Raw genomic sequence first — 23,173 nt, forward strand, 5'->3', positions numbered from 1 at the left:
AGTGGTGGTCGGCGGCGGTCCATGGCGGCAGGAGGTGGCAGCCACCCGCACACGACGACGATTTGAGTAATAATTCCAACAATCCAATACATATATAGTTTCTTACAACACACACACACACACTAGCACCAAAATAACAAGGAAACAACCACCAAAAACGGTGGTCGGCAACGGCAGGAGGCGACAGCCACCACCTCACAGTGATGGTGGGGGGTTTTCTTCGGTTTCCAGTAAAGCAACACCCAAAAACAACATCCAACAGAAATAAACACACACACACACACATTACATTACACAAACTACATCACATACAGCCACCTCACACGATGGCTGGTGGTGGCAGAAGGGCAGCACATGTCGACAATCACCATGGTTGGCTGCCATGGTGGTTCTAAACATTTTTCTGCCAACCCAAAAAGGCACACACATACGCCACACGAACTTGAAGCAACAGCACACACGTACTCATGTGAAACACAAACACAACAACCTCTTAGGGTGGCAAACAATGATCGGAGCAGCGGAAGGAGGGTCGTCGAGTGGCGGCGACAGCGGGCTAGCTTGTTGTCGTCGGTTCTACGCACCAAAGAAAGGGAAAAAGTCACAAAAAAACATGCCCTCTCTGGTGAAACAAATGCAAAAGTAACATCCCGTAACGTCCAGCTCTGATTTCCCGACTTTTCTTCTCGCTGGAAGTGACAGCGGCGATAACAACAAGGCTGTGGCTGCTCGATTTCACAGCAGCCGACCTCCACGAAGGAGATGGTGGTGCGACAACCCTTGGTTCATTCTCCCGACTATAGCGTTCTAGTAGAAGGGGAGGTATCGTCGGTCAGTCGAGATGGTGGCGGTTGATCTTGGCAGTGGCGGCTACCCATATTAGGGTTAGGGTTTTGGGATGGTTGCGGTTCAAAAAATAAGGGACAAGGGAAGGTAGCGGCTTAAGTCCCGATTCCAAATGAAACTTTGATACATTTTTACAAGTTTGACCTCTGACTCCACAAATTAGTTCGAATACGGTCCAATACTTACACTACAACCCCTGCTCTACAAAATTCCTTTCAACACAAGTCCAAAAATTACCAATCAGCCCCTAGCATCAAAAGTCTCGTCATAATTAATCTGGAAGTTACACTGTAACCCTCATAGACCAACAAAACCACTTTTAACTTCCTGATTTCCATAGTTTATTACATTTAACTCCTTGCTCTAATATTCTAATAATTTATTGCAGATTAGGGCCAATATAAACTATTTATATATATATATATATATATATATATATATATATATATATATATACACATCTCGGAGTTTTAGGGCTTATTATTTATTTATTTATCATTTTTAAATGGAATGTTACAATCATTAGGTTTAGATGATCATTCTATCTTTATATACCTATATCATTCGATTTTATGAACTATATAATTGTATGACTAGATTTGGATCAAACCCTAAGTTTAAATAGAAAAGTTGGCAACTTTAGTAAGCAATTGCATTTAATAATTATAAAGTAAAAGAATCATTTTATATAATATAAATTACTTTATACTTGTTAAACTCGCCTAAATCAGAGATGAGTGTAAGAAATTCATCTGGAACTGGTTGTCGAGGGTATCTGCCACAAAATCTTTGCTCTAACATATACATCAGGGAGACTCGCACAACATATGTATATGAAAATTGATGAAGTGAGGCATTAAACACTTATATAACATCAACATCTGTTATTGAATTTGAAGCCATGACAAATGGAAATACACACTATCTAAATTGTTTCAAAGATGAAGTAACCCGTAAATACTCCCCGAACCGCAAGTCAGTAATAAGGCAGAAAGCTCTCCTATCAAAGAAAACCCAATAGTCGTGCATCAGAAATAAAAGCTCCTCTAGATCAACCTGAGGATAAAGTAGCTTCCTTGAATATAAGGTAATGATATAGTAACAAGTGACATTTTACATCCATCGACATGTTAATATAAGCACCAAAACAGGAAGCCCTGATCGTGGCAACACATTTCGGTGTGTGTAAATGGGCCATGATTTCTTGGCCAAGTTTAGCTTTGTAGGTTGTAATAATAACTACTTCATGTGTTATGTCATGCTACAATCAATTGAATTTAAATTAGGCATTTGTTTCTTGTTCCGGACTATATTTTGGACTATAATCACCTAATGTAGCAACAACGACCGGTGGTGGCGGCGAGGATTACTCAGCGATAATAGCAAGCAGCGGTGATTGCTCCAACAACCTTTGTTGTTTCTGTTTGATTCACTGCCGGCGAGCACAAAGGGGGAAGAGGCGATTAGAGGTGGCAGTAAGCGGGGGTTGGTGTTGCTCATCGACACATGGGTCAAGACGAGGTGGCAGCCGATGTTTCTTGGCGGAGGGTGATGGCAGGTGGATGTTGGAACATAGGCAATGGGCGGAAGGCATCAACGGTATTGGGGTGTTTGAGGATGGTGGGTCACGACAAGGCAGTGGAGGAGCTGCAACAGTCGATTGTGGTCTACGTGTTTTCCGGTTTTCTCCTCTCGTTGACGTCATAGATTTGAAGGAGGAGGATGGAGAAGGTCGGGTAGATGGTGATTCGTGGTAGCAGTTTGCGACTCCCTTCCCCCGTTGTCGACTGTTTTGGCTCGAACAGAGGGTGATGGGTAAATGGTAAGTTGATAGTGGTGTTGGCATACAACTGAAGTGGAGGTTATGGTGGGGTTATGATAGGCGGAGAGAGTAGAAGGTGGTGGCTATTTACGGTGGTCACATAGCAACACCACCAGAGGTGTTCTTGGTGGTAACAAAGAGAAGAGAAGAGAAGAGGGAGAGAGAGAGAGAGAGAGAGAGAGAGAGAGTTTAAAAGAGAGGGAGTAGTAAGAGAAGAGAAAGAGACGTGTGCATGGGAAGGAAATTAGGATCTTTACCTAACATTGGTCAAAGGCTGCAAGCATTTTTTTTATCCCACTCACATGTCGCCTCGATTTACATGACGTTAGCTTCGGAGCCCATAGAAATATTTCGTAAGTGCGTGGAGAACGTCACGGTTGTGGTGATTTCAAATATTTAAACCAAATTCAAATCCGATATACGGATCTCCACGAAACGGCGTTCGAAGTTTCACGCAATCGGGTTCCGATTCGTTAATTTTCGCGAATCTGATTTTGGTTCAGGATAAAAATACCTTAATAGTAAAATTAAATACTAGGTTGAAGCCTGAGTTTAGAAATGTGCTCAAAATCTATTTACGAGATATGTAGCTACCTTAATGTGAACAGTGTATTGTCCGATACCGAGTAAAATCAGGTATATACCAATTTAAAAGCTTAAAACATGCATAACTTTCTCATATGATCTCCGTTTTAGACGTTCTTTTTATCCACATAATCCTGAGAACATGTTTTTTATGCAATTTTATCATCCATATCCCCCATATATGTCAAATACAAATATTTGATTTATAGGGCATTAGATCTCATCGATTTTTGAACTGTTTCCTGTTCGATGATGATGGTCAACTTTTCGAGCATTTTGAGGTATCCCGAAGGCACTTATGAGAAATATGATCATATTTGTACTTAAATTCTCTTGGGTACTATGTCGTAGGTTCACTACAGTATGGTTCGAAGAGAACTGACTGTTTACAGATTTAGACCTAAATTCCAGGATGTGACAACATAACAGAAAGGTGATCCTGACCTTGTACTCTCACTGTAGATGGTAAGCACTCCCCCTAGGATCTCAAACTATCACCATCTTCTGCTTGAAGTCAATAAGAACCCCAAACCGGCTCAACCAATCAATACCCACGATCACACAGACATCTCCCATCGCAATAAGGATAAGATCTATCAGATATCCAACACCAACCCGTATTTGTCTCAAGTCGTCCTATCAAGACCCTAAGTCACAAGGACTCTATTTTTTAAGATTAAATCTATAATCTCCCTGCTGGTTCCTCGGAACCACTACTAGGCATCTAGACGCTCATTCTAGACTGCTCCCCAGCGTTGCTCCGCCTCACAAGATCTCTGTTGTCCTCGCCATTTGCTTTTCGCATGCCAATCGTACACAATCCAAGACTCAATAGACATTCAAATAAATGATTCAACCTTAAATCCACAACCAAATAAGGAACATGAAGAAAGGCTAAATCATGCATTCTAAGGCCATAAAATCCTAACTATCTACAATTATACATCATACACCAAGTAAATAACAATGACAAATTCAACCTCATAAGAACAAACTCGTAGGCTAAAGGCATCACAAATCAGGCCACATTGTCACACTATTCCTGTAGGATCCTTAGCCTACCACTAACTAGCATGCAGTGCTATCAGCTCATAAAATATTAGCTCTAGATTACTCATAATGTAAATTGAGGTATTTTAGGAAACTACCGCTCGAGCTCTGGTTGATTTTACACACTGCTTCACTGGGTTTTTCTCCTGTAAAAATCTTCATTTCTTTGAAAAGTTTTTATGAAAACCTTCAGATCATTAGTTTGACTTTGGAATTACCCTAGAGTTCATCCAAATCCTTCAAATCAGGGCTCTGATACCAAATTGTAACACCTCAAATTTCAAACCAAAATTTTCATTTTTAAATTACCCAAAATATTGTTCATAAACTAAGTCATCCAAAAAACATAAGTGTCAAATACAAATCATCACCACAAAATATCAGAGTGCCACATAAATGCCCAGTAACAAATCTCCCAGCGAGTGTGTCCAATTATACCTTCGCCTTCCCACGATCCTCAAAAGTACCTTAAACACATATAATCAACAACAGTAAGCACGAATTTTAGTGAGTTCCCTAAGATACCATATACATAACAACATGAATAAACATCTATGGGTTATCAGCAACCTTGGGGACTATCGGCAGTCCCAATGAGCAAACAACACGCCTTATGGGTTATCAGCAACCCTGGAGGCTATCTGCAGTCTCAGTCACACATAAACAACATAACACAATAATAATAGTTAGACCCAGCTGGTCATCACAAATACAACTATTCTACCACACAGGTAAGAATAAGTGAGGAGATCCACCTGATATTGATGACAGATAAATCTCACACCAAAACTGCTGAAACTAGACTCCGCCTAATAGCACAATATTAACCCTAATTAATAATTAAAGTCCATAATTCAACTCACAAGTCCAAATCCCACAACTAAGCCCCTTAAGAGGAAAAAGACTATTTTGACCTTTCCATGGTCCAAAACCCTAAATCTTGACCAAAAGTCAAAAGATAGCAAAAGTCAATAGTTCGACATGTACGCGGGGTGTACTGCTCTTATGCAGGGTGTACTGCTCAAACTAGGAAAATCGGGAACGGGCCTAGCTACGCGGGGTGTAGCTAGGAGTACGCCCATTATACTCTACCTAGATCCATCATTCCCACTTTTATGTTTTAAACCATAAAGTCATTTACTCCAACTTCAGATCTGACCACTATGGAATGTCTTAACCCATAAAGTCACTGACTTTAAACCTTTTCATGGCTAGGTAAGGCTCAAAACACAAAACCTTAACTTTTACATCACTCAAAGTCACTTAAATCATGAATGGGCCAAAGGAAACGATCAAGCAACCATTTTTATGACTCAAGGCACTCTCAAACATCTAAAAGGACAACCAAAATGCTCTGGAGTAACCCATGCTCACAAAGGACCAAGATTTGGGACAAAATGCTCATAAATACCCATCTTAAGAGACCTAGAAAGAACATTAGCAAGATATCAAATTTATACCTTCAAAAGATGCACAATATGAAGAAGTTTTAGGATCTACAAGCATGCATGCAACACTAACTTTTTCAACGACCTTCTTCCTCAACAAGAACGCACAAAAATACCAAAAATACTCCAAGATCCTCACTCTTAAGGCTAGGGGTTAATATATAAGGTTTAGAGGGAAGGGAGGCTACCTAAGAAATTTTCAAGGGAGGTAAAAGGTGTTTAGATAGGGGTCACAACTCAAATTTAAGGTTTTGCCACCTGCATGCGTACGCCCGACGTACCTACTCCTATGCCCATCGTATGTTGCCTCCACCCCAATCCTCACTAAGGTTTACGTCCGACGTACATTGTTAGTATGCCCCCACGTAATTCGGAAATCCTCACTTCTTATTATAAAATCATTTAGCAAAAACAACAGCATAAATATATTGGTACCTCAGGATTTGGGATGTTACACTTAAGAAGTCCATTTATGGACTGAAACAATCATCTTGCCTTTGGAATCTTCGTTTCAATGAGAGAACTCAGAGAGTTTGAATTTCGAGAAATGAATATGAGCCATAGGTATATGTCAAATCTAGTAAGAGCGATGTCATCACCCTTGTACTGTACATGGATAATATAAAATTCATGGGAAACAATGTCCTAAGTTTGTGAAGTGTGAAAGCCTGGGATATATATATATCCTATGAAAAACATAAACATATAGATACTGCATGTAAAGGATCCATGGAGATAGATTTGAGAAATTCATTGGAATAAGCTAAAGAGTAAATTACTAAAATCGTCCCTATTATTTGGTCAAAATTGCACGTCTGGTCCCTAACATTTTTTTTGCACTCGGGTTGTCCCTGTGGTTTGATTTTGTTGCGTTTTACGTCCCTTACATACATAAAGTTAGGGACCAAACGTGCAATTTTCACCAAACCATAGGGACGAAAAACACAACAAAATCAAACCACAGGGACGATCCGAGTGCAAAAGGAAAGTTAGGGACCGAACGTGCAATTTTGACCAAACCATAGGGACGATTTCAGTAATTTACTCTAAGCTAAAGTACATTGAATCTTAAGGAAACTTGAGACGTAGAACTCCAAAAGAATTTTTGATTATAAAGCATGGCATGGCATTAAAAATGTGTTAATGTCATAGTTCTACTGTTAATCTAAAGAATATAAGTCAATTCCTACATGCTTTAGCTAAGGGATCGATCATGTATGTCATGTCATGTACTAGGTCTGGTGACTCGTATGCCTTGATCATGAAAAGTTAATATCAGATCAATTTGTCAAGAATCAACGAATCAAAATCAAAAACACTCTTAAGTGTCCTAAGAGGGCGACATATATGCTCTTGTTAGTATGTAAGATATCAGTGTAAAATTTACACCTATTATTGGTTCCATACTAATAGAGACGATTATGTTCGCCGTCGAAATTCATGCTCTTATTGAATGGTTAAGTAGTAACTTGGAAGAGTACCAAGTAATACACCATGGTGGATTTAATAGTAAACTTATAGTATATTGCAACTAGTTAGACTGCAAAGAAAAACTATGTGACTAAAGAGATTCATTAGTGGCCCTAGTGTTGAGTTCAATCATTAATGGTCCTTTTGAAGTCTCTTGTAACTATACGGGTGAATTTACCTTGTGTGAGGATACCAAATCACATAAGCTAACATGGCGCATACTTAATAAGTACCATCACATTTGATAGTTAGTCGAATATGAAGACATCATAGTCAATGGAGTCATACTGGAAGAAAATCTTGATGATCCATTCTCAAGCCAATATCATTGACCAAGTATGATAGTAACACAAATTTAAAATGCATTAGATTTGCAAATGAATTGCCTTGAGCACATTTAAGTTTTTTTTTGTTTGGGAACTTAAGCAGTATAAGTCTTTATCTGATTTGGAGATTATTAACTAGAGCTCTTAATATATGATAGAGATAATTGATTTTATTATTTTATCACCATGTTCCATTTTTGCATGTTTTGAGCCACTTCCAGAATATTAATTTATTCAAACTTCCACAATCGGTCCTACTTTTGGAAGTAAGTAGTGATTTAAGATTTTCATGGAGAATTGGTAAATTATCCATGGAGAAAGACATAACATAAGATTGCGACCAATACTCAGGAGTACTTAAATGGAAATTTTAGGTGTTAGAGTAACCCACACTTCCGATCTCAGAACCCCGAGGATCTCCCTCAAATGCTCCTAATGCTGCTCTCTGGATCTCGAATACACCAATATGTCGTCGATGAACACGATCACTGAGCGATCCAACATCGGTCTGCACACCCTGTTTATGAGATCCATGAACACCGCCGGTGCGTTGGTGAGTCCAAAAGGCATCACCACAAACTCGTAATGCCCATAACGAGTCCGGAATGCTGTCTTCTGGACGTCCTCCTCCCGCACCCTCACCTGATGATACCCAGACCTCAAATCGATCTTGGAGAACCAGGATGCTCCCTGCAACTGATCAAACAAATCATCGATCCTCGGCAATGGGTAACGGTTCTTGACCGTTAGCTTATTCAGCTCACAGTAATCAATGCACATCTGGTGCGAGCCATCCTTCTTTTTGACAAAAAGGATAGGCGCCCCCCATGGCGAACTGCTCGGCCTAATAAACCCCTTTCCCAGCAGCTCCTGAAGCTGCGAGGATAACTCCTGCATCTCCGGAGGCGCAAGGCGATAAGGCGCCTTAGCGATAGGCGCAACTCCTGGAACCAACTCAATACCGAACTCTACCTGCCTCTCCGGAGGCACACGCGGCAATTCCTCTGGAAACACATCCGAAAACTTGCGCACTATCGGAACCTCATCAACCGACTTCGGTCTCTCTGAAACAACCCTCGCATCCATCACATATGCCACAAATCCTCTACAGCCTTGCTGTAGACTCTGTCTCGCTCTGGCGGTCGAACAAAAGGCTGACCCCGCACGGGTACCCTCCCCATGCACTGTAAGAACTCCCCCACTAGGGTCTCGAATCATCACCAACTGTCGCTCGCAATCTATCACAACTCCATATCGGCTCAACCAATCCATACCCACTATAACACACACGTCCCCCATCGCGATCGGAACCAGATCTATCGGAAACTCCACACCGAAGATCTCAAGTACACATCCTCGAATCACATCCGAAGCATACACTGCTCGCTCATCAGCTATGGAAACTCGTAGAGGCCGATCGAATGCCTCTCGACGGACACTAATATGCTGACTAAATGCTATGGAAACAAACGACCGACTCGCACCCGAGTCAAATAATACCAACGCAGGCACATAACTCACAAGAAAAGTACCTGGCTGATCGTACACACGTCTTTGCTCTGTTTGTCTCAAAACTCTTTTTACTCTTTTCAAAAGTTTTACTTCATTATCAAGATTTTTCCTCAAATCCTCAGTTTGAGTTCAGATACGCTCGAAGATGCATCCGAATCCCTCAAACCAAGACTCTGATACCAACTTGTAACGATGTAAATTTTCACAACAATTTTTCATTTTTAAAACATTCATTTACTCATAAAATAGTGTCAAACAAATTGTATCAATGTTATCATTACAAAACATCTCCCCAGAATCTCGAACAAAAACTCCACAAGTGTGTGTACGAATCAAGTCGGCGCCTTCCCGCGCTCATCACTAGTACCTGAAACACATAACACAACAACTGTAAGCATAAATGCTTAGTGAGTTCCCCAAAATACCACATACAACACATACGCCACTCGAGGCTATAATACGACCCTCCGGTCGATGTGTCTCAGCGGGACCCTCCAGTCCCGTAGCTCGTTGGACCCTTTGGTCCGGTCATAGATCGTTGGACCCTCTGGTCCGGTCTATATCATCATACAACATACAAATATCACATAACACATAATCTCATACATAACACATAAGACCCTCTGGTCATCGCATAGTACCACTCTAGGTAACGTATAGTGAGAAGACTCACCTCGATGTCTCAGTAAATATCTGACTCGGAAGAAGTGTGATCTAGCCTCCGCCTAATCACATAAAGTAATACTCTCATAAGTACAACTGTACTCAACCCTAAAAGTCAACGAGATCAACGGTCAAACTTTGACCCGACTCGGCGACTGCACTAGGGCGACTCGGTGAGTCTACACGTGTCCACTGACTTTCTTAGACCCTCTCTTGGCACGTCGAGTACTTCCCATGACTCAACGAGTTCCACCTGGCATGAATCGCGGGGCTACCCCGACTCAACTCGCCGCGTCTCAAGAACAACTCGGCGAGTTCCAACTTGAACTCAGTCCCCCTGACTCTCCCTGACTCACCGAGTTATTCCCCAACTCGGCAAGTTCACTCACAGAGTGATTAACGGGAAACCTTCATACTACTCGTCGAGTCTGTTCTTCGGACTCGGCGAGTTCATGCCATGCACAAACTCAAAACAACTTCTAAGGTCAGATCTGTTCCATACAATCATAGATCTGGCCTCCCCAAGCATGATAATCACGTAAAGTTCGGACCTTGGCACTCATATAACATCTAAATGGTCCAAAATGGTGATTTAGCCCCAAAAATGACATTCCTAGCCCATGGCTCCCAAAAGGACTCATAAAGCTCCAAGGGTTAAGGCCTCTGGACCTCTTTGGGTCCAGATCCAGAACACAAACTCGAGAAGGGACCAAATGCTCTACTTAAACCATCTCTAAAAGGGTTAGAAAACCCTAACACAAAGGATCAACACCAAAACTGAAGAAGGTCCGAGAATAATACCTCAATACAGTCTCTAAGAGCTCAAGAACCACCAAAATTGCACCTCCTTCAGCCTCCTCTTGCCTTGAACACTTCCTTCTTGCAAAAACACCCACAAAAGTTCAAGATTTGCCTCTCCTTCCTGACAAACGCTCTAGATCTCTTTAGGGTTTCTCTCTGGGGGTTGGTGGCCGCAAATGACGGCCATAATGATGGGTTTTGGTCATAAGACATCTTATGTGCTCATACAAACCCTAATGCTTGGATCTAGGTTTCTCTATTGTACATGCAAGTAATCCAAGACTATAAACCCTAATTCTAGCATTCAAGTAATCATATTAACATGAGAATAAGTTTATAATGTTACCTTGATTGTTATGTAGCAATAACAATCCCAATTCCTCCTTGAATTGACATTGGAAGGCTTAGAGTCACAAGTGTCACTCCTCTAATGGTTCACAAACACCATAAGCAAGAGGATGAAGAGGAGAGAGGATGGAGGCTGCCAAAACCATGTGAAAACCCTAGAAGGTTGCTTATCCACGTTTTTGAGCCTTAAGGGTTCTATATATAGTGAGGCTATTAGGGTTATCTAACAAGGAAACCCTAATTTGGTTGCTTAAGCCCTAAGCAACCCATAGACTCCTTTAATCAAACCCATGGACGATTTCCTTATGGGTTTCCCCATAGAATTCGTCCACCTCTTGATTCAAGGCAATCCATGGCCCAAATTACAATTATCCTATAATTACAATTTCAGTCCCTTAAGTTTAATTAATCTCTTTTAGTCACAAAACTAATTACCAATTAATTATTGACTAATATTAATTAAACAATATGATTTCTCCTTTAATATATTATTCCCATAATATATTAATAAATCATATTTAATCCTTTCTCTCCATAATTCATCCTATCAAGTTGCTTTGGTGAAGGCAACCCAAAAGGACCATGCACCATCGGGTCAAGTACATACCAAAATAGTTATGGACTTAGACACTAATCCAACAGTCTCCCACTTGGATAAGTCTAATAACTATTCTGCGTATGACTTCAGATCCTGATCTGCAATCGTAGCTTTCCAAAGCCGCTGTCAATTCTGATCCTATCAGATACGCGTGTCCTTAGATAAGGGATCATATATTCCTCCATTCTAGATATCATATGAGATATGATTTCAAATCATTCTCTTTGTACTACTTCTCGATTTCTGATTTATGACGACTGACTAATTGAACAAATCAAATTAGCCCTAGCCCGGCCGAGCATTTATGTTTGTCATCACTAAACCATCGAGGGGCCCAAAGATATCGCTTTTATCCTACTTTGGATAAAAGGAACAGATAAACTTTTATACAATGCTTGCTTGCACTCACTAACCAAATCACACACAACAATATGTTTTATAACACCAAGTTACTGGTGCGTTTTCATATTATCAATGTGCAATCGATTCGCAAGATACAACTCACACATCTCGGTTTCAAGAATATAAGATGTTATCGTCTCACCAATCACTCGTGATACAATTCACGGAGTGATCCAAGTGAGCGTGGGTTTAATCCAATGCTCAAATTCATATTCATAAGCACTCATGAATGTTGCAGCAAGCATTTGCTTATGTCTAATGCTATTTAGACAATCCACACACCAATTCATGACAGTCTTCATTCATATCTCGGTTTCAAGAATATAAGATGTTATCGTCTCACCAATCACTCGTGATACAATTCACGGAGTGATCCAAGTGAGCGTGGGTTTAATCCAATGCTCAAATTCATATTCATAAGCACTCATGAATGTTGCAGCAAACATTTGCTTATGTCTAATGCTATTTAGACAATCCACACACCAATTCATGACAGTCTTCATTCATATCTACTTCCAACATATGAATGATTGTGGCCCGTTTGAATAATTCGATTATTCTTAATAAACTCAATTATTCTAGAAGTCAAAACATGCAAATGTGAAACACAAGAATAATACTAATCTCATATGGCCTCAAACCTTTGAGTATAAATAAAACGCCTTTTATTTATCACCATATTGATTACTCATTATTTTTCGTTTCGGGTAATCAACTTCTTACTTGAATTACAACACTTGTCCCATGCTCCTAGCATGCACACAATGTTTACCTATGGTTCTTACTTTGTGAAATAGATCACATTGAACACATTTCCAATCATTCTCATTTCACAACTTCAAATCATTTTCATAAGTGAAAGAATATCAAATTCTTGCTACTTATAGAATACGCTAGATTCTAACATTCTATGCAACTTATCCTTTCGTAATGTCACTGCACCAAAGTCACAAAGACTATTGCCAATGATATTACAAAGTCCTCTATCGGAGATTGTTACAAGACAATTCCTTAGATATGATGTCTCTCACTCAAAGTACATTCCTTTGAACATCCTTTTGCATAAAAGTTTCTAATCTAGTCATAGATTTTCAATATTCAATTCCCAATGTGGACACGTTTCCATATTTTCCATATGACAACTTATTCTTAATAGAATCTTGTCTATTCATAATAATGTCGATATGGTCCATCCAATACGGAAACATTTCCATATTTTCCAATACTATACTCCCAACCACTCACAAGTGACCAATCCTCGTCGAACTTTGGATTGTTCTTTGATAGTTGTTTAATTATTTTTAGTCAAAACCGATTCTAGTCCTTTTTCCCTCTAAATGCGCTAGACATTTGGAAAATTTTAGAATGGTCAAACATTAAAGCATTTGCAATCGATCCTATACCCGAAGCGTATGGAACACGACGCATAATGTTTTATTTGCTATGTTCTCAAAATTCGAATTGTGAAGAGGAATGTCGTAATCATAATCGAAATTTTAAGAACACACTATGTACCCTTGACTAAGTTTATTAACATTTCTCAACCTAATCCTTTAGATTTGAAATGAAGCATAATATTCTCTCCCTTAATTATAGCAAAACAACCTTTCAACTCTTACAACTTTGCAAAGTATGACTCTTGTTTTCTATAATTAATATTGCCAACTTTGCAATACGTGCCTTAATAATCATACAATCATAACATTTATGCTCCCACTATCATGATGATTATTATAAAACATAACACTTATGCTCCCACTAGCTTCGACATGTATTCATAAATATCTTAACTTTCAAAAATCAATACTTATTGAATTTTTAAGTTCATGTTTCTAATACTTAATGCTTTGATAATCTTTTATCAAGGCTTTTTGAACTTATACACCTTTGCCTTCGATAGTTCATATGTGTGTCTAAACACTTAAGACTAATTGCCAAACCTCACAATTCAAATTATGGAAAGGGATACCGTAACCATAATCGAATTCGAGAATGCAATTTTACAATCACTATCTTCTTAAAATCTTTCTTAGTGAAAGCATTTTCTCACAATCATTTTTATGAAGGAGGAAATCTTATGACACTTAGATTTAAACGGTGTATGTGTTCCTATCCATGTGAATTTGTTAAAACCAAAGTTTACGACAAATTCATACTCATATGGATCAAACTTTCTTAATCTTGATTTCTTGCCTTATGGTAGCACAGCTGCCCACCATGTCTTCCAAGTAGTTAAGCAGCTCACCCTTTCCTATCAATTTACCTTTCATTGATTAAGGTGCTTTGCCTCTTATGCGTTCAAAATGAGAACTCATAGAACTCACATGCATAATTAACTTGATTGGATTGGCACAGAAACAAAATAATGTCAACACGATAGGTTGTAAACCTCAACTCGTGTGCTAGTGATGATCGATAAGGTTTATTTGATTTGTTCTTGAAACCTTTCAAGACCATTAAGACTCCCACTTACTCCTTGACATATAAGATTCTCTTGTCAAAACATTTCTTGACAAACAAATATTCAAGAGTTAGTGTAGTTTTTATCAAAACACTTCATAAATTGGTCTTAGTTGATCTTTGTCTTATCCAAGACATCACAACTTTCCACATTTGATGAATGTTACAAACCTTCTTAATACTTTTCACTCAATGTCACAATCTTGACTTTAAGACTTGTTATTGGAACGAAGTTTGATTGACTTTTTGATTTACCCATTTCTTCAATTCTTGATTCCTCTTCTTAAACATACAATTGTACTAAGACTCACTTAGAGGATTAATTGAGATATGGTTCTTAATCATTAAGACCTATCATGAAGCATAAAAGGTACTCTCCCTTCTTCTTAGAATGGAGAAACTTTTATCTTTCTGCCTACTTGATTCTTCTTATTCGTTCTGCTATTGATTTAAACTTTTTCAATCAATTCATAATTACACTTAATCTTGTAAGTATAATCATATTTACTAAACCTTTAGTAAATCATGACGAATATCATTGTTACGCTTATGGTGGACTTGATCAACACACAACTTTGTGTACTCGATCTCCTAGTCCTTCACTTGACACTTTGTCAGTGAGTTAGTCTAATTATCAAATATGAATTTTCTCATTCATCGTGCAACCAAGTTGCATGATTCCAAATTTCTGTCCAATTGAAACTTGGGCGATGAGAAACTCTCCCTATTTGGTAAATTCTCGACTTTCCATAAATAACATAATAAGAACCAAATCCATTACTGCTAATAATAGAAACATTTTAACATCAATTTTTCATACACGCCATTGTAAGGATAAATAAATAAAATTTAAAATCAAAATTTATTTTATTGTGGAAAAATTTGTCCTTACAATGCAACTCATTGAAAAACTTATGCTAATACATCTTTCTTAGCAATCTAATTCTAACTCTAAGTAGTAGCTCAAGAATCTAATCTTCGAGAAATCCGATCGAAATCCATTCCTTCACGGTTAGATTCTGCTCACTTCTTCCCTTAAGCTTCCTTTCTTTTCTTCGATTCTACAAAACATCAATTGTAATCTTATCACATTATGTATTCAGAATCTAGAATGAAGCTTAAAAGAGTTAGTCAATGGATTTTACCTAAATTAGAGCCATACGTTTCGACTCTCCCATCTCTTGGATCTCTTAGGTAAATAGGGCAGCTTCGTCTCCAATGCCCCTTCTCTTGGCAATAAAAGCAAATCGACTCTTTTGGAACAGGACATGGAACTACTTCAAACATCACCTTTCTCTTATGATCAAACTTTTCGATCATTGCATGTCTTTCGTTGCCATTGTCTATATCCATAGAGGTCGTGAAGGTAGATTCACCAATCAACTTTGCTTTTCTATTGCGCCAAACCATTGCTGATTCAGCAGCAATAAGCATGTAGGTGAGATCTATAAGGGTCATGTCGCGGTTCATCATATAGTACTATCTTACGAACTCACTATATGAGTTAGGAAGTGACTGAAGAACCCAATCAACAGCTATTTCCTCACATACAACGGATCCCAACATTCTTAGTCTATCAATGTGCGATTTCATCCCTAGGACGTGTGCACACACCGACTTTCCTTCTTTATGTTTACTTGCCAAAAGGGCTTGAGTGATATTGAACCTTTCAATTTTACAATCTTGTGGGTTAGGGAGAATAATTGGAGGAGGAGGAGGAAGTGAAGCATGATTTCTTGTTCCTCGATCGAATCGTGGAATACCATCTTCATGTGGAATGCTTGTTCCACGGGATTTGGGAAGACCATAGTTGTCGAACTTCGACATCTACAAAACGGGAGAAAACAAATTCAAGTTAGTTGATAGATTGAGTCCTTAGTAAATCACCCAAATGAAATACTAAGTCTAGGACCCAACACAATATTCTACAACTCGGGAGAGGGATGCCGTAACCCAAATTGCAGAACATTTGAAGGTAAGTGAATGACGATTCACTAATTTCCACCATGAAAAACGAAAAAGAAATTTAAGTTTTAAATCTATGAAAACTCCTAGATCCTAGGAGATTCATTGAACACTTCAATGGCATGTTTAAATCTCGATATGCCCCTCTTGTTTGTGACTGGGATGCCGAGGATCACAAAGTGGGTGTGAATAACCATGCAAACTTACATGGTGCCCTCACATGTTACAGTCACCTATTCGATGTGTCGGTAAACCACACACGCTCCACCGAACTATGACAAACATTGAGTCACCCTTTGCTACCTTTGCTTAGAGCCATTTAGTGTGCCGGTTAATTACACACGCTCCACTAACGTCTTCGCAAGGGCACAAAGTGTAATTTCATGGAATTGCATCAATTCACTTTTGCCTAAGTAACTAAGATTGGGAATTTTATGAAAACATTTAGTTACTTTTATACTTCATTATACTTATAATGGAAGGTTTTGTCCTATCCTACCCGTTCGGCTAACGACCCTCCACTAGTCAAGAGTGCGGTGGGTAAGAGTGGATACCCATTCAATCGCCATTTTATAGGCAATTTCCTTAAACACCCCTTATAGACTAGCTTCGTGAATGAGGCCTACTAACAGTAAGACTAACTTTTACTCATACATATATATAATGTTAGACTTTTAATGTTATATATATAGTATAGGGTGTATTTTACACTTTTAAAATACTAGGTGGTCTAATTTAACAATTATACTTTTAATTCAATTAAATTGTAAACCTAAACTTTTATGGATTTATTAAACTTCTTTTAATTATACACCTTAATTAATTAATAAAACCATAAGGGTGTGATTTGAACTTTTTCAAAACTACACTAGAGTTTTAGATTTTAACATTCCTAATTAAACTTTTAATCAACTTTTAAATTCCAAAACTTGAGGGCAAGTTTTGAAACATTTCAACACATTAGGGTTTAGAATTTAAATATACATCAAAATTAAACCATTTAATTAAAATTTAAATTCCAAAACTTGAGGGCAAGTTTTCAAACCTTTTTCAAAATATTAGGGTTTTAACTATTTAAATTTCAAAACAACAAAACTTTTGGGTTCAAATTTAAACTATAAAACCTAAAGGGGAAAATATGAAACATTTCATAACAACAAGGATCAAATAACAAATAATCTAAATTAACAATTAATCACATAATTATCCATATTTGATTTATTTAATGATTTCTTGCAAAACAATTTTTCAATTTAGTTAAAATAATTAAACAATTATCACATAAGGAAACAATTATCTTATTAATTGATAAATATCTTCAATTAGATCAAGAATATAGTCAAATATATCATAAAATCGGATTTATATTGATCTAATATGATAAGGTAACTATCCATAAGCAAAAATAGCAAGAAATCGTGAAGATATCCCCATCTGACGAGTTGACTCGTCGAGTCAAGCATGGACTCGTCGAGTCTGCATGGACTCGGCGAGTTCAGCTATGGACCAGCCTCCAGAAACCAAAAAATCAAATTTTTTGAACAGGTAATGCATCAATACAATTGAAACCAGTCTAGTCTCTGATACCACTGATGGGTTTTGGTCATAAGACATCCTATGTGCTCATACAAACCCTAATGCTTGGATCTAGGTTTCTCTATTGTACATGCAAGTAATCCAAGACTATAAACCCTAATTCTAGCATTCAAGTAATCATATTAACATGAGAATAAGTTTATAATGTTACCTTGATTGTTATGTAGCAATAACAATCCCAATTCCTCCTTGAATTGACATTGGAAGGCTTAGAGTCACAAGTGTCACTCCTCTAATGGTTCACAAACACCATAAGCAAGAGGATGAAGAGGAGAGAGGATGGAGGCTGCCAAAACCATGTGAAAACCCTAGAAGGTTGCTTATCCACGTTTTTGAGCCTTAAGGGTTCTATATATAGTGAGGCTATTAGGGTTATCTAACAAGGAAACCCTAATTTGGTTGCTTAAGCCCTAAGCAACCCATAGACTCCTTTAATCAAACCCATGGACGATCTCCTTATGGGTTTCCCCATAGAATTCGTCCACCTCTTGATTCAAGGCAATCCATGGCCCAAATTACAATTATCCTATAATTACAATTTCAGTCCCTTAAGTTTAATTAATCTCTTTTAGTCACAAAACTAATTACCAATTAATTATTGACTAATATTAATTAAACAATATGATTTCTCCTTTAATATATTATTCCCATAATATATTAATAAATCATATTTAATCCTTTCTCTCCATAATTCATCCTATCAAGTTGCTTTGGTGAAGGCAACCCAAAAGGACCATGCACCATCGGGTCAAGTACATACCAAAATAGTTATGGACTTAGACACTATCCAACACATAAGACCCTTTAAATAGGTCTCAAACCCTGGAAATTAGGGTTTCATTAAACAGCGTGCACTCGCCGAGTCCACTCATGAACTCGCCGAGTCCAACTGTGACCTCGCATACGAATCCACGACCATACTCGGCGAGTCTAGACGCCAACTCGCCGAGTTCCCCCACAAAACCCAAAAAATAAAGGAACAAAATATCATACCTGGGAATCCGGGTGTTACACAACTTTATGGTTCTATATGCCTAGATCAAGCCCAACCACCACAACCCTAACTTGTCTTAACCACTAAAGTTCTTAATGGATTGCATGAAGGAATCTCAGGGGCCAAGATCATAGTTTTATGACTCAAGACATGGAAATACGTCCAAAAGGACAACTCAAACGCTCTATAACATGCCATGCACAAGAAGGACATATTTGGGGACAAAAAGCTCATATATCATCAGCGCACAACGGACATCTAGTAACTTAATCATCAAGGTGGGAACCTTTTACCTTTTGGAGATGGAGAATGATGCAATACTTCTAGATCTAAGCTTGCTTCTAGCTTCTAAGGTTCTCCACCACCTTCTTCCTCCTTTGGAACACACAAAAACTCACTCAAAGGTCTCAAAATGCATTAAAGGTGGCTAGGGTTTGCTAAGGAATGTCTCAAATGATGGAGGCTAGGAATGGAGTGAAGAAATGGGAGTTAGGGATCAATAAATAGGGTCCAAACCCACAATAAATAAAAGCCCTTACGCGCCACGTACCATGCTGGTATGCCCAACGTACGTGTGATTCCCCCAAAAATTACAAGAAGTATAAAAGTATTTATTCATAATAACACATTTTCCATTATTTCATGTTAAACTTGTTGGAAAGTTATTTCATTTACACAACCTATAACAAAAATACACTTCTCTAGTTTGTCTTCAAATGGGTTGCCAAATTAACTTGATTCCTAATGATGATGTTTATGTTGGCCTCTTACTACTATGCCACGTTGGATAATTCTTCTTAGCTCACAATTGTTATGTGCTTCTTATATACTGAAATGCCCTCATGATTCTTCTATTCGATTACTACGGATGTTTCATGCATGTTGAGAGACCGGGGGAGGTGTGATATGAATGTGCGTATGTGGAAAAAAAGAGAGAGTAAAATGCCCTCATGTACATAACACATGAGGATGGTTAAAGGCTACGTGGAGACAAAGGTTAGAGTGAGGGACCAATAGTGTTACAAATATTTGTATTAGGGACAAAGTGTGCTACAAACCAAATTTTTTGAACTAAAATGACAGGAACAGCAAACGACAGGTACCAAACATATAATTTACTCTAAAATCGAGACGCCCTACATCATTACTTTCTCAACTGTGTGCTCACATTGTTATACAAGTCAAAGAATAAAAATAAAAATTCCTTCCCTAAAATAGAGTCTACCCTTTTGGCTATTTTTGTGATACTTTATTTTTTAACGCAAAAAGATATTGTTATGATATTTGTCTTAATATCTTTTAGGATCGAAATTTATCTCCCGAATTGATTGTGTTGATAATGAAACATGAATATTAAAATATGCATTCAAATTTCGCTAGGAATACAAACAAAATTCAAGATTACAAGACCAAATTATATGATATATAACATTAAATATAAAAGAAAAACTAAATGTGAAAAACACAATCTTATAATCATCAAAGTCAAACCCTAGGAGTGATCGTAGCTCTCAGACTGTTCTTCATCACCACCGTAAATTCCGCTTTCTCGCCGAAATCCACCTTGCTCTTTTCCGGCCACGAACTCCATTCAAAATCCTGAACCATCCGAGCGATCATCAGGCTCACATGCAGCGTCGCCATCCCCAGCCCCGGACATATCCGCCGTCCTACTCCGAAGGGGATCATCTTTAATCCGGTAACACCTGTTATGTCTGCTGTTTCTCCTCCGGTAAGAAACCTATCCGGATCGAATTTATTCGGGTTGTTCCATAGTTTTGGATCCTCACTGATTCCGGGAAGATATATCTCCACGTTGGTCCCCGTGGGTATATCGTATCCGGCGAGTTTTGCAGGTTCGATGACGGAATGAGTCAAAGACAGATAAGTTGGAGGGTGTCTTCTGAGTAGTTCCTTTACGACGGCGTTTAGATATGGCATTTTCTCGACGTCTTTCTCATTGACTTTTCTTTCTCCGGCGATTGTTTTTATCTCGTCGTGGAGACGCGATTGGATGGAAGGATTTTCAATGAACCTTGCGATGGCCCATTCGATCGCCGTGGCGGTGGTGTCGGTGCCGCCGTTGAGAAACTCCGAGCATAACGTCACGATTTCAGGATTCGTCGGCGTATCTTTCCGTCCTTCCACCGTCAAATCGAATAACGTATCGAGGTAGGCAAACTCCGCCGCCGTGGGATGGGACCCTGGATTTTTGACCGCCTCCCGCCGCCGTTCGATGAACGGAACTAACGTCGCAATCTGCTGCTCCCTTACTTCCATTGCGTTCTTACGTTGCTTCGAGAAAAAAGGTCTCAACAATGGCAGATAATCATCCAACCTCGGATCAAGCGTAATCAACACCGTTTTCATCATCTCGTCCATTTCCTCGATCGTCTTCTCATCCATCTCCACACCAAAACACATCGAAAGCAGAATACAAAACACAGCAAATCTCGCGTTCTTCAACACCCAAACCGCACCACCGTTCGCCGCCGCCTCCGTCTTCAACCGATCCATAAGCTTATCCATCGCCGTCATCCTCACTTCCGTAAACGTACGCAATTTACTTGCACTTAACGCATTCTGAACCATGTTTCGCCTCAACGACCTCCACACCGGCCCATACAAAGCCGCGTTAACGGTGAACTTGTTGCAACTGAACACACCCCTCGTCGGATTTTCAGCAGGTCGCGTCGCAAAAACCTGTCCTTTCTCGATCAAAGCTTCATGAACCAAATCCGCCTGCGACAAAATAATCATGGTTCGAGTACCCATTCTGAGAGTGATAATTGGGCCGTATTTGGGTATGAGTTCCCTGACATACTGGAAGAAAGGTTTCCCGGAGCCGGCTACTTGGAAGAGGTTACCGACGATGGGCCAACCCGGAGGTCCAGGGGGTAGGTTGAGGCGTTTGGAGTGGCGGGTGAAGGAGAAGATAATGGCGGAGAAGAAGAAAGCGACTGCAGTTAAGAAAAGAGAAGAAGACTCCATTGATAGATTGAATGAATGCGAAGGAGACAGGCTGTGGCGGAGGGTATAAAAACAATGCATGGGTTTACAGGTGAGGATGTAATTAAGACGATGTATCAGAAACCTCCCAACTACATACAAATCTAGTGGCGCTTTGCTTTCAGATTCTTTTATATTTCTCTTTATTTAATTTCATAATTAAACACTCTCATGTTCTCATGTTACTAGAGTCATTTATGTTCGTCGAAATTGGGAAACTGTAAAACGAAATTGTGAGAATTCGAACATGCATATCTGTTGGGGACTTGTTTCTGACTGTAATTAGAAATTTAAATTTAATTAATCCTTCTCTAAAGTAAAATTTCATTTAATTTTGTGAGTAGCTGATTAGGTAAGAAGTTATGTTTCAGTCGAAACAAATTTAGACTTAAGTTTTATCATTAAACTCAATATTACTTATTCGTTTCTTACGTATAACCAATAGTAGCTAGGAGTATGTAGTGAAACTCAGTACACTATCATAAAACGTATAAATCAAACTAAAACCAGTTTGTTTTGTTTCGTACCAAAAGAAAATAGTGTTTTTGCTTAATCCAAAATTTGGTTCCTTTTTAATGCAAATAAATTTGTTTAAGTAATCGGGTTCGAATTAGAATCCTAAAACAAGCCTAAAGTTCAAGTTCATATTTGTCAAAATCACGGTTTACATATTGTCGTTTACAATTTGCAAAATCAAATTGAATCGTTGAATTTGTTTGAGTCGGTACCCGTTATAACTTGATCGATGTTTATAAAAACGTCAAATGTATAATCAACTTTAGGTTCTTCATGAGATTTTTTAGTTTGAATGACTAATTTGCTTAATTCTAGAAACTAAAGATGTGATTATAGAATAAAGAAAAAAAAAGATGACATCAACAAGATAAAATCTTAGGTTCCTATCGGGATCCTAATAAATAATTAGTTTTAGAATCGTTTATATTGTATTAATATGATTTTTTCCAATATTTTAAATAACGTAAGGCGTTACTTGACGATAATGTCAAACTTCAAGTTTTTTCGAATCTTGGGGAGCCACGTTGTTTGTAAGACGTGACTTAAGGCGGCAATTTTGTATATTACTAATATTTTTATATGTATTTTCAACTAATATTCTATTTTATAGACATATATGAGTTAAGTCGGCATTTTGGTAAGGCTTGACGGCAGACATAAGCCTTGGAACTATGACAAGCTTTTTAGAACCTTGGTTTTTTCACTTGTGAAACCTTACCATAATAACAACTTAAGATAATAATTAAGATGGTATCAACCTTG

General features: G+C 38.4%; 1 protein-coding gene across 1 annotated transcript; it reads right to left on the reverse strand.

Annotated features, from left to right (window-relative positions):
* Positions 1-20,226: 20,226 nt before the first annotated feature.
* On the reverse strand, positions 20,227-22,088 carry LOC111903051 (cytochrome P450 77A2). Its single transcript, XM_023898848.3, has one exon. The coding sequence runs from the start codon at positions 21,935-21,937 to the stop codon at positions 20,372-20,374; it is 1,566 nt and encodes a 521-aa protein (XP_023754616.1). The 5' UTR covers positions 21,938-22,088; the 3' UTR covers positions 20,227-20,371.
* Positions 22,089-23,173: the final 1,085 nt, after the last annotated feature.

Source organism: Lactuca sativa, chromosome 9, assembly GCF_002870075.4.
Source record: "Lactuca sativa cultivar Salinas chromosome 9, Lsat_Salinas_v11, whole genome shotgun sequence".
In the NCBI taxonomy this organism is placed as follows: domain Eukaryota; kingdom Viridiplantae; phylum Streptophyta; class Magnoliopsida; order Asterales; family Asteraceae; genus Lactuca; species Lactuca sativa.